Here is a 12262-nt window from a genome sequence, read left to right as displayed (position 1 = left end):
TCCCCAATTTGTATAAAAAATAACCAGAGAAATTATCATGCAACCCCAGTAGAGAAATGAAGAAAGATAAATAGATGATTTGTATGCTGGTCCGATTTTTAACTCGATATTGTATTGTGATAGCTTGACTTGTTATTTATGTATTTTGGATTAGCATGTGGTTTGTAAAGACTTTTTGAGTGCTTTTAGTGTCTTCTGTATGTTCTTCTAAAAATTTTTGTAGTATTTCGAGTTTTAAACCTTAAACTAAAGTTTTTCGTGTATTATGGGCATTGATTGTTGTGGATGTAGATGGATGAAGAGAGTCCATTATCAACATAGATGATGTGTGACAATCAAGCTGCAATAAGTATCACAAAAAATCCAGTTCATCATGATCGAACAAAACATGTTGAAATTGATTGACACTTCATCTAAAAAAGGTCAACAACGAAGTGGTTTACCTCAACTATGTTCCTACTAAGCATCATATTAGCAGATATACTTGCAAAACTTTTTATTAAGACCTACATTTTAAGATTTGAATAGGCAAGTTGGGTTTGTATAATATATACCACCCATCTCGAGGAGAAGTTGTAATTTATTAAAGTTAGGGTAGTGTTGTATTTTACTAGATTAGGAAACTATTTCTCCTTTATTTTGGTTTATTTAAAGATTTGATTGAAGATTATTTCCTTCTTTTATTAGGCTAATTTTTCTTATATAAATAGATGAGTCATTTAGTCAAATGAATAAGATTAGAAATTAGAAAATTTGAGAGACTAAAACGGAACTTTAAGTATTAAGGAATAAATTTGCCCCCTAATATATATATATTTGGCCAAAATTAAAAAGAATGGACAATGATTAAGTTCAGCCTAATCCCATATTTCTCTTTTTTAACACATAGAGAAAAAAATTTAAAAAAAAACCATTTTTTTAAATAAACAAAAATTACTATGTGAATTTATTTGGACAACTATCTAAGCTGTACAGAGATAGATACAATGCAGAGAGCATGTAAGTATTTTTGAAGATCTACTTTTGTCCTTTTCTTTTTTGGTCTCCTTTCATTATGCAAGCTTACTTGGTAGGTACATGTTTGGAGTTGTCTGCTTCCTATTCTCACCAACAAACCCCATAGACACAGTATATATAAAATGAAAACCACTCAACCCAAAGGGCTACCTACCCACCCACCTTAGCATTTACCATTAATGATTCTAAGTTTAATCTTTTTAAAGTTTGAGTTAAATTAATTCCTAAACTTTCAAATTAATAGCTAATAGATCATTGATAAATTCAAAACCTTTAAAAATTAATTGCTTTGATAGATATAAATTTCACTTTTATATCTAATGAGACTTTATGTTTTCAGTTTTGTGTTTCTAGTAGATTTGTTTAAAAGTTTAGAGACTACATTTGTAATTTCAAAAGTTTAAAGGACCAAATAGATACATACACAAAAATTTAGGGACTAAATTTTCAAATGAAGTTATGATTTGAATTCATTGATTTTTTTTTTTGTTAGTTTAACCATATATGGATTGAGATTTCGAACCTCTAATCTTAATGTTAATGTATTTTTTAAAAAAGAATAATGTTAATGTATTTTTTAAAAAGAATAATAGTCTTCATTCTATAATTATTCAAATGGATGAATTTTGGTGACGATAATATAAACTCTTTATTGCAAGTTATTTGAGGAATATAATAAATAAATTTTGATATACAGTAAATTTTTAGGTTTAAATCATACTTTATGAATTTTGAATCTGGTTCTATTTTGAACCTTAAATTTTCGTAAATATTCGTTTTAGTCTCAAAAGCGTTTATTTTAGTCTCTACTATTCAAATTAAATGTAATGGAACTTGTATTTTTGAGTGACCAGACTCTAGATATATTGAGCAAAACGAAGGTGGAGTAAAATGACAACAACCAACACATCAAAATAAAATCGTGTTTTCAATTCTTTCGCTTCGCCACGTTATTCAAAATTAAAACTCTAGATTTTTTAGCATAACTAACTTTTTTGGTAGCCTAGTTATAAGAAAATATAAATCAACTCGCCATTTTGTTAAAGAGTTAACAAAACCTTAATATATCAAGGACTAAAATAAGCACTTTCTAAAAGTTCAAAGATTAAATTGTTCATTTTAATCAATTTACGGATCAAAATAAAACAATATTCAAAATTTAAGAATTAAAACGAATATTTTTAAAAATTTAAGGATCAAAATAGAATATTATTCAAAATTTAAGACTAAAAAAATAAGATTAAGACTGATTTTTTTTTTTTTCAAAAAATGAAGTGAGTTAAAATATTAATTAAGATCCATGAATATGAGTATTGATTTTAGTAATTGTGATACACTTCATAATCTTGACCTCTTACTACAAAGTTTTAGTTAAATAAAGATTAAGATATATAATAATGAGACGTTATGGATCAAATAAAAATTATATTAAGCATAAAAAAGGACGTAACTATCATTTTAATTAAAAAAATTTAATATATCTTAAACTACATCTATCTTTTTTAAATCTTTCGATGACAAAGGAAAAACAAACTCAAGCATTACTCAAATAAAAAGGGACATTAGTCTACCGTCTATCTCGTAATAAAAAAACGTATTTCTTTCCTATAATTAGTTATTTTTTGTTTTTTGTTTTTTATTTTTTACTTTTAGATAGAAGTGAAATTATGTTGAAATATGTCAGGTTAAAGGAGTTGTTTTTCTCGGTACTAAAAGAAAAAGTTGTTTTTTTTCCCAACAAAATAAGGAGTCAAAGTCAAGGGGCATAACTGTCATTTTGGAGAATAGTTGGTAATGACCGTCGACCGATGCTTGAGTTAAAAGTATCGTATTGCTTTAATTTGGCCTTTAGGGTTCTCTCCCCTAGACCAACCTCTTTTGGAAAATCCGTTAAGAAGACACAAAAACAAAAAGAAAAGCACAAAAAAATTCAAAAAAAAATTCAAAAAAAAAAAAAAAAAAAAAAGCTTCGGAGCAGAGCAACAATGGCGGCCAATTCGGCAGCAGTGGCCTTGGAAGACGTGCCCTCCGTCGATCTCATGACGGAGCTTCTCCGCCGCATGAAGTGCTCCTCAAAGCCCGACAAGCGTCTCATTCTCATTGGTAATCTTACCGGACTTTCCGTTTTTATGCTCTTATACTTAGATTTCTGGCTTTGTATTTGCTTGTTCTGGGTCAATTTGCGGTAATCTTGAGGTTTTGGGGCGTTAGATGGATGTAAAGCGGCCAGGGTTTGCATCTATGCCTCTTGTATCCTGTTTTTCTCTCTTTCAAATTGTTAGGGTTAGACTCTACATCTGGAGTTTAGCTCTTTTTTTCAAGTTACTTTTATCATGAATGATGGGTTTAGGTGCTTTTGAAATTCCCATTTCGAGTAAAAGGGTAATGTTTTAACTTGGATCCCACTAAGGATTTTACGTTTTGAGGAGATTTAAGTGAAATGGGAACTTACTTTCCTTTGTGTTCTCTTCGACGATGTTCACTTACGAACAGATTGTTTCTGTCCGAGGGAAAATTATTACTGTGTTATTTTTGTATATTATCTTATCGTTTTCAATATGGAATAACAAATTTTTTAGGGGAAAAAAGCAAATCAACTAAGAGTTTATGAGCTGCCGCCTGCCGCTACCATATTTGTTTGCACATTGCGAACACACAAGTATGATGGATTATGATATAATTTCTTGAATTAATGCATAATGGTTTGTCAAACTTTAAGAATACTGGATGTTACCGAGCGACCGTTTCTGATTTCTAATTATTCCTTGGAAATCTGTGCTAACTGCTAAGGACTTAAAAGTGTTTGAACTGATTAAATATGAATATTTTCCTTCGTCCTTGGTTGTTGGGAAAAAATGGATTAAGGAATCTAGCTGAGAGGCTGATGCAGAAAGGGGTTAATCTTGTGCTTACGAATACATCTAATAATGCAAAGACATCTAGTGGGATAGAATTCTAGTTTCTCTATATTTGTAATACTATTCTGTTTGGAGTGCTTGTGACACTGGTCAACTGATTTTCATTGCATTATTTGGTATGTCGTAATTTATGATAGTTATGAATATCTGGTGTGTTGCAGGTCCACCTGGATCAGGTAAGGGGACTCAATCACCAATCATCAAGGATGATTACTGCTTGTGCCACTTGGCTACTGGTGATATGTTAAGAGCTGCTGTTGCTGCTAAAACTCCTCTTGGTGTCAAGGCTAAAGAGGCTATGGACAAGGTAGATTTTTCCTCATGCTTTCTGCTATTAGTTTCTTTTCCATGCTCCATACTAATTTTATCTTTGCTATCTCGTTGAAGTTCTTAAAATTTCTATATTGTAGGGTGAACTTGTGTCTGATGACTTGGTCGTTGGCATCATTGATGAAGCAATGAAGAAACCTTCATGTCAGAAAGGCTTCATTCTTGATGGATTTCCAAGAACTGTAGTCCAAGCGCAGAAGGTGAGAGAATCGTTGGATCTTTGTATGTTCCATTTTCTCTGCTTGTATAATTTTAAGTCCATACGCAAGTATTATGTTTTTGAATTACTCCATTGCAGCTTGATGAGGTGCTCGAGAAGCAAGGAGTGAAAGTTGATAAGGTACTCAACTTTGCTATTGATGATGCAATTTTGGAGGAGAGAATCACTGGACGATGGATTCACCCATCCAGTGGCAGAAGTTACCACACAAAATTCGCTCCTCCAAAGACTCCTGGTGTGGACGATGTAAGAGAATTCACACAACTTATCTTTATCTAGAAATAAAATAGAAGTTGATATTTCACCCCAACAACCATATATGTGCTTTAATGAGCTGCAGCAAAAATTAATTACCCTCTTATTTTGTGTTCAAGGCAACTGGAGAGCCTTTGATTCAACGCAAAGATGATACTGCTGCTGTATTGAAGTCACGCCTGGAGGCATTTCACAAGCAAACTGAGCCGGTATGGTTGCTTTATGTTTTCCTTTCATCTATTCAATGAGGATGAACCATCATGAGTTGGCCTAGTGGTAAATAAAAAGGTTTGGGTTTGATAAAGCGGTAAGAAGGAACATGGTTCTATCCATGGTGGTCACTTACCTAGGATTTAATATCCTATGAGTTTTTTTGACACCCAAATGTTGTAGGGTCAGGTGGGTTGTTCTGTGAGGTTAGTCATTGCATGTGTAAGCTTTCCAGAAACTCATGGAGACAAGAAAATATAAAAAAAGTCAATTCGAAATGGGGAAAAAATGTGCCTTCTTTTGTCCTACATAATATATGCTGTCCTGTGGGGTTGGGCAAGGGTCAGTTATTTAGTTTGTGATAGGAAAGCAGACGGTAGACACTATACATCCATTCTCTATTGTACAAGTGGGGTTTTTTCTCCCCTTTTTCTTTTATTCTCTGCTTTAGTTTGTGATAGCAAAGCAGATGGTAGACACTAAACGTCCATTCTCTATTGTACAAGTGGGATTTTTCACCCCTCCCTTTTTCTTTTATGGAAAAATAATTCTAAGCAGTGATTAGAAGACGTTGAGTGTGCCTTCATGTTTCTAAAATGTTGTGGCATTGCAGGTGATTGAGTATTATGCTAAAAAGGGTATTGTTGCTAATCTGCATGCGGAGAAGCCTCCAAAAGAAGTTACAGCTGAGGTTCAGAAAGTTCTCTCATCATAGAAAGAACGAATGAGTTCATTTGCAAGGGGAAAACGAACCTCCTGAGCCCCTAGTTAGTTTTACTACTTTTTAGTCCTTTTACTGTTGAATTGTCTGATAATCATTCTCATTTGTTTTCCATTTTTTGAACTTCCATTTTCCGGCTGCTATTATCGAACTTTTTGAGGGCTTTGAATGAGTCGAAAATCATTAGAAATAAAATATTTTCCTGGACAAAAGTTGACCATTCTCTGATTGAACTTTTTTCTTTCTTTCTTTTTGTTCTTAGTATTATGTTTGTTGAAGAGATTTGCCTTCTGTAATGTGGCAGATGAAATGATTGAGTTAGATGAATTGCTTCTTGAATTCTATCCATTGTTATAGTTGGGCAGGTGATGAAATCAAATGAAAAGATTTATGTATGTTTTAAACTAATTGTGGTACTACAGACATCTTCCAATACTGGGGAAACATAAAATGAAAACAAGATCGAAATAGCTTTTGAATGGAATAAAGATATCATTTTTTTTGGTAAGTGGCACTTTCATATCACTGGAAAAGAATAGATGTGTTCGTGGCCCATCGTCCTACACGATCATTGTAGAAACTCTATTTGATCTAGAAGTTAAAACTCAGAATCACTCTATTTTCATATACATTATATATTGGATAGAAAAGTCGAGGTGTACAACCACATCCATGTGATTATTTCAAGCTATTGAAGTTGATTTCACACTCATGCTATCTTTAGCTTTGATGGATACCATTGCGGCCTTGACTAATGCTCTTTACACAATCAGGAAAATTATCAATCATAAGCTTAGTCTAATTAATCCTATGCAATCATCCCATATCCTCAACAGTTCTCATACATATGTTGTTAAAAGGTTTTAATTAATGTAACCATAAGAACTATCATTAATGGATGCTATGTTAGTATTAACTTTGAATTAATTGAAGATGTTACATATCTGTAAGGTAAAATGTTCAAACTTTCATCTTTTATATAATTAAACTAAAAACAAAGGTTTAGTTATGCAAGTTACACGCTCGAGAATGGACTTTCATCTAACATGATTTACATACAAACAAAATAACCAAAATTCTGAGAAAATAATGATAAATTCTCTTAGTAGACAACGGTTGAGATGATTTACATGTAAACAAAATAACCAAAATTCTGAGAAAATAATGATAAATTCTCTTAGTAGACAACGGTTGAGATAAATTCAATGATCGAATAAAATGGTAAAAGATTGATTCTCAGTTGGAGCTTTTTTTGCCGCCAGATTCAAAAGGCCATCCCTCAACTGGAAAAACGGTCATCCTTCAACACCCTTTAATGTCCAATTTTAATCTCAAATTCAAAACCCCATTTCTCATAATCTACATTTCAACCTCCTCCTCCTTCTTTCTTCTTCTTGCAAGACTCGCAGAATTACAGAGAAAATGAAACATTCCGCCATGACCAGACCAAGAAACAGCAGAAACTCCTTCTCAACTCTAAACCCACCACCATTCTTTGATTTGCTATCACTCACCATTCTTGCTTCCTTCTTCTCCCCCAAGAAATTCCCCAGAACTCTAAACCCTTATCTCTCTCTCTTCTTTCTCTCCCTCCTTACTTCTCTTGTTTTCTTGGGAATCTCCACCATCAATTTCCTTCATTCATCCCCATTTTATGCAGACCCCTGTTCTCTCAAATCCTCAATTTCCTTCCCTTCAATGTCTTCCTCTTCTCAGTCTCGCCTTCTCCTCTCTCTTCTCTCTCCAGTGGCTTCTTCAGCCAACCAGAATTTGCCCAAGTTGTCAACCAGTGTAGTGGTTCCATTGCCAGCCCATGGAGTTTCTTCCAATCTCTCTGATGAAGAAACAGAGTTTTGGAAACAACCTGATGGAGAAGGCTATAGGCCTTGCCTTGATTTCAGCTTTGAATATAGGAAGGCATCTGCTAAGATCTCTAAAGAGAAGAGGAGATTCTTGATGGTGATGGTTTCGGGTGGATTGAATCAGCAGAAGAATCAAATTGCTGATGCTGTTGTGATTGCAAGAATTCTTGAAGCTGCTTTGATTGTCCCTGTTTTGAAGGTTAATCTCATATGGAAAGATGAAAGGTAGTGATTCTTTTTTTCCCTTCTCTGTTTAGTTCATTTCTTTTCATTTTTTGGGATGTTTTTAGAAATGGGTTTTGCTAATTCTGCAGTAAATTCTCGGACATTTTTGATATCAAACATTTCAAGAAGACGTTACGAGCTGATGTTCGAGTCGTGTCGTCTCTTCCATTCAAGCATTTCAAGTCGAAAGAGACCAAGATTCCTCATGATGTTTCTCCTCATTGGATTCGTTCAAGATTTAGAACCCAAGTGAGAAACTCTTCCAACATGTTTGCTGCAATTGGAGATTAACATTTTTCAGTTAATGGCCTTAAATTGTTAGTTAAGACTTTATGTTCTTTCTTGTAGCTCAATAAAGAAGGACTTCTTGTACTAAATGGGTTGGACTCTAAGCTCACCAAAAATCTTCCCTTTGACCTGCAGAAGCTCAAATGTAAGGTAAACTTGAAAACTTAAATTGGCTCAATCAAGAAGTCATTGAATTTGTGAGTTGACCATTTGAATGAATTACTTCTTCAGTCCTGTTCGATAACCATTTCATTTATTGTTTTTGATTTTTGAAAATTAATCTTATTTCCTATCAATTTTCTATAATGACTTACATCTTTTAAGTGCAAGGGTTGAATTCTTAGCCAATAAATTTCAAAAATAAAAACAAGTTTTTAAAATCTAGTTTTTTTCATAATCAAAATTTGACTTTGTTTTTTGAAAATATTGACAAGTAGTAGATAAAAGTAAGAAATTTTGAGGTTGAAGAATATTTATATGCTTAATTGATTACCAAACACCCCTTCATCCTTAACTTTTTCTCTTCACTTTTATGATCAGGTTGCATTCCATGCACTAAAATTTGCAGCTCCAATTCAAGAGCTTGGAAACCAGCTAACAAGGAGAATGTGGATTGAAGGACCCTATATAGCCATCCATCTCCGTTTAGAGAAGGATGTTTGGGTTAGATCTGGTTGCCGTACCGGTTTAGGTTCGGATTATGACATCGTCATTGCCGAAACTCGGAATTTGCAACCCGAGTACCTCACGGGAAGGATAAACATGAGTCACATTCAGCGTAGACGTGCCGGATTATGCCCTCTAAATGCTTTGGAAATTGCAAGGTAAAACAGTGAAACTATAACTTGAGAAGTTTTGAATCAGAAGAAATGAGAAGAAAACAAACTTATATGTTTGGTGATGATAAAAATAGGCTCTTAAAGGCTCTCGGAGCTCCAAAACAAGCAAGGATTTACACTGCAGGGGGAGAGCCATTTGGAGGAAAGAAGGCTTTGCAACCACTTATCGCAGAATTCCCAAATATAGTAACAAAATACACATTGGCAAGAGAAGGAGAGCTTTTACCCTTCATTAACAAGTCATCTGCCATGGCTGCCATTGATTACATTGTGTCCTTGAGCAGTGATGTGTTCATGCCATCCCATGGCGGAAACATGGGTCGAGCTATGCAGGTAATCTGACTCAATCCTGTTTATGAAAGTTCATAGACTTATCAGACACTTTTAAAGTTATGTTAGAATGCCTTGAATTTGTTATCTGGTGCTTTGAATGATCAACGTTGTATTCATATTTATGTTTTTGCTCTATTTACGATTTTAGCCTTAAGGTTTAGAAGAGTGCATTGTATAAACTCTTTAACTTTATTGGTGCTCCTGACTCTATAATCTGAAATTTTCTCTCTAGTAAAAACTGATCTCTCTCTCTACCCAATGATGTAGCTAACGCATTGTTAGTGAATCATGTAAATATGTGTCGATTCTCTATTATCTTATGTTTTCTATTTATCTTTGATTGTTGATTTCTTAACATGTTCATTTTTCGTGATAGGGGCATCGTGCATATGTAGGACATAGAAAATACATAAAGCCAAACAAAAGAGCGATGCTCGAATACTTTGATGATGCATCCATTAGTGAAACCGAGCTAGGAAGCATCATGAGGAAGATACACAAACGGTCTCAAGGCCAGCCTGAGCCTAGAACAAAGAGGAAAGACCGTGATGTTGTTGCATATCCTGTGCCAGAATGCATGTGCAAAGCTAACGCTGCTTCTCTTATGATTTAAAATCTTCAATTCAATACAACAAAACTGCATTTTGATTGTAACTCCTTTTCTTGAGTGTTAAAAATGGAGAAACTCGACCACAAACTTTTTGATCGTTAACACATACTTATGTTAGGCTCATTTTGGCACAGTTATTCTATTTCCAAGAAAAACACGACTTAGTTTAGAATTATTGTAGCTTTTAAAATAATTGTTGTTGGTTGTGTTTTTAGAAAAAATCAACTAGGAGAGGAAGTGAAATAGTGTTTGACACATTTTAATTTTAAAATAGAAAAAAAAAACGAGTTACGGTATTTGGTAGATTATTAATACTAAATTTGTATAATTTAGTTATATGAGCTAATTTAGATTATTTTTTTCATATTAATATCTAATTTACAATTTATCATAACATAATTATTTAAAAATTTATATGGTTTAAATTGCAAATAATTGTTTTTAATCCGAATTATTTGATAGAAGTTTTTTCTTTAAAAATTAATTGTTGTAAAAAATTTAATCAATTAAAATTTGTAAATAAATGTGAGAAAGTAAATGAATATGGAATGATAAACTCGAGATTGGTAAACAGTTAGGGAAGGTAAAAGATTTTTAGGAAAGCTAGATCTAAAATTTGGTATATTATTAAAAGCTAGAATAAATTTAAAATTGATTAGTATAATAATAAATAATTTAGTTTATCAAACCCCTTAAACGTAATATTTTTCACTATAATCGCTTTTTACACTTCCAAACAGGGCATAAGTCTCTCTTTAAGGCACAATTTGGCTAAACTTTCACCATAGTGATGAGGTGGCTAATTTCTTCAATAAAATGCTTTTAGTTACCCTGTTAATGTTGGCCAATCATGAACTATAGCTGACTTAATGTTAATGTTAATTTTTTTTGAGTACATAGTTAATGTTAATTTAATTATAAGGCAATTTATAGACATTTACTTCTAGAAATTTTTCTAACTTTGATAAGCAATGGTAATCTATGGTTTTTTATGTTTTGTTTTGTTGCTTTAAGTTAAATTTTTAGAAACTAAGTAGTGCTAAGAAAATTGTTTTTTGTTTTTCAATTTAATGTGTAATAAGTCTCTATAATTAAATTTGAGGATCAAGATTGTATATTTTCAATACACATTTGAAATTTTACCCAATTAATTTTATAAACAAAAATAAATAATACGGTTGACATACTTATCAATTACCATTATTTGAGTGGAAAAAAATGCATTTGAAGTAGTTTAAAAACTAAAGTTATAATATATTTTTCATGTCATCTAGTATATTATATTCAACATGAAACTTTTTAAAGGTGTATTTTTTGTATAATTTAACTAAAAAAACATAGGCCAATACAATACTACAAAGTTGGATATTTTGTTAATTACTTCTTTGGCGAAATTATGTATTCATCTTTATTTCCAATTTTACCCATCAATGTTTCTTAATCGTTTTTGTAGATGAATTTTGAATATCTTATGGAAAAATTAAGACAATTTGATTTGGTAGCCATTTCCGCTCCATTTAAACAACTATTTAATTTTTAATTTGGATATTTTCAAATAAAGAAAAATGAACAAACTTATTTATAAATATAACAAAATGTCACTATCGATCAGTGATAGATTCTTATAAATGTCTATAACAATCTATCACTCATTGATAGATATTTATCGTAGTATATCACAATTTATTACTAATAGACAATGTCATTTTTCTATACTTGAAAATATTTTCAGTAGTTTTACTATTTAAAACAACTACCTATTTTCAAAATTTAAACCAAGTTTTGAAAATTTAAAAATAGTTTTTTTAAAATTTAGCCAAGAACTCAATTGTTTATTTAAGAAAGATGAAGATATGATTAAGAAAGTGATAGAAAATAAACATAATTTTCATAAATAAAATATTAAAAACTAAAAAGTTATCAAATGAAATATTTTTCTTAAAAAAAGTTGGGTTCGCTTCACAAAATTTCTTAGTCATGGTTTACAAATTTTTTATACACACATTTGAATTCTTAGTTAAATTTTGAAATAAAAATAAAATTTAAACTTTTAACGGTTGATATAGTCTTTTTTCTTTTCTTTTCTTTTTATGCTTTTTTTCCTTTATTTATCATGTATATACTTTAATTTGTTAAAAAGAAATCAAAATCTATTTTCTTTTATTTTCATAAAATTTGGCTTGTATTTTGAAAACAATCTATAATATTGACAACAAAATATAGATATCAATAGATATAATGACGCTCCAACTATCTCAATAATAATATAATATTATCCACTTTAGACATAAAGTCTTATGATTTTGCTTTTGGTTTCACCCTAAAAGGCTTCATACCAATAGTTGTTTCTCTTAAATACCCATGATCTTTATCTAACCAATGTGGAACTTTGGTCGCATTTCCAATAAAAATTATAAGATTAACTTAAAAAGAT

The 12262-nt window shown here is 31.7% G+C and overlaps 2 protein-coding genes across 2 annotated transcripts; both read left to right on the top strand.

The window, feature by feature from the left end:
- The first annotated feature begins 2864 nt into the window (after nucleotides 1–2864).
- Nucleotides 2865–5899, top strand: LOC120082495 (adenylate kinase 4). The gene is made up of 6 exons (XM_039037687.1): nucleotides 2865–3120; nucleotides 4097–4242; nucleotides 4346–4465; nucleotides 4564–4731; nucleotides 4860–4949; nucleotides 5564–5899. The coding sequence occupies exons 1-6, from the start codon at nucleotides 3003–3005 to the stop codon at nucleotides 5663–5665; spliced, it is 744 nt and encodes a 247-aa protein (XP_038893615.1). The 5' UTR covers nucleotides 2865–3002; the 3' UTR covers nucleotides 5666–5899.
- Nucleotides 5900–6614: 715 nt separating this feature from the next.
- Nucleotides 6615–9950, top strand: LOC120082494 (O-fucosyltransferase 37). The gene is made up of 6 exons (XM_039037686.1): nucleotides 6615–7758; nucleotides 7848–8007; nucleotides 8107–8196; nucleotides 8587–8870; nucleotides 8960–9218; nucleotides 9595–9950. The coding sequence occupies exons 1-6, from the start codon at nucleotides 7094–7096 to the stop codon at nucleotides 9829–9831; spliced, it is 1695 nt and encodes a 564-aa protein (XP_038893614.1). The 5' UTR covers nucleotides 6615–7093; the 3' UTR covers nucleotides 9832–9950.
- Nucleotides 9951–12262: the final 2312 nt, after the last annotated feature.

The sequence above is a fragment of the Benincasa hispida genome, chromosome 8 (assembly GCF_009727055.1).
Source record: "Benincasa hispida cultivar B227 chromosome 8, ASM972705v1, whole genome shotgun sequence".
Taxonomy (NCBI): Eukaryota; Viridiplantae; Streptophyta; class Magnoliopsida; order Cucurbitales; family Cucurbitaceae; genus Benincasa; species Benincasa hispida.
This window is presented reverse-complemented; position numbering and strand designations above follow the sequence as displayed.

Bases quoted from the DNA above. Each gene is read 5' to 3' on its own strand.
- LOC120082495 (XM_039037687.1), top strand. From the start codon at position 3,003: ATGGCGGCCAATTCGGCAGCAGTGGCCTTGGAAGACGTGCCCTCCGTC. The intron at 3,121-4,096 runs GTAATCTTACCG...GGTGTGTTGCAG, and splicing joins CAAGCGTCTCATTCTCATTG to GTCCACCTGGATCAGGTAAG. The intron at 4,732-4,859 runs GTAAGAGAATTC...TTTGTGTTCAAG, and splicing joins AGACTCCTGGTGTGGACGAT to GCAACTGGAGAGCCTTTGAT.
- LOC120082494 (XM_039037686.1), top strand. From the start codon at position 7,094: ATGAAACATTCCGCCATGACCAGACCAAGAAACAGCAGAAACTCCTTC. The intron at 7,759-7,847 runs GTAGTGATTCTT...CTAATTCTGCAG, and splicing joins CTCATATGGAAAGATGAAAG to TAAATTCTCGGACATTTTTG. The intron at 8,008-8,106 runs GTGAGAAACTCT...TCTTTCTTGTAG, and splicing joins GTTCAAGATTTAGAACCCAA to CTCAATAAAGAAGGACTTCT.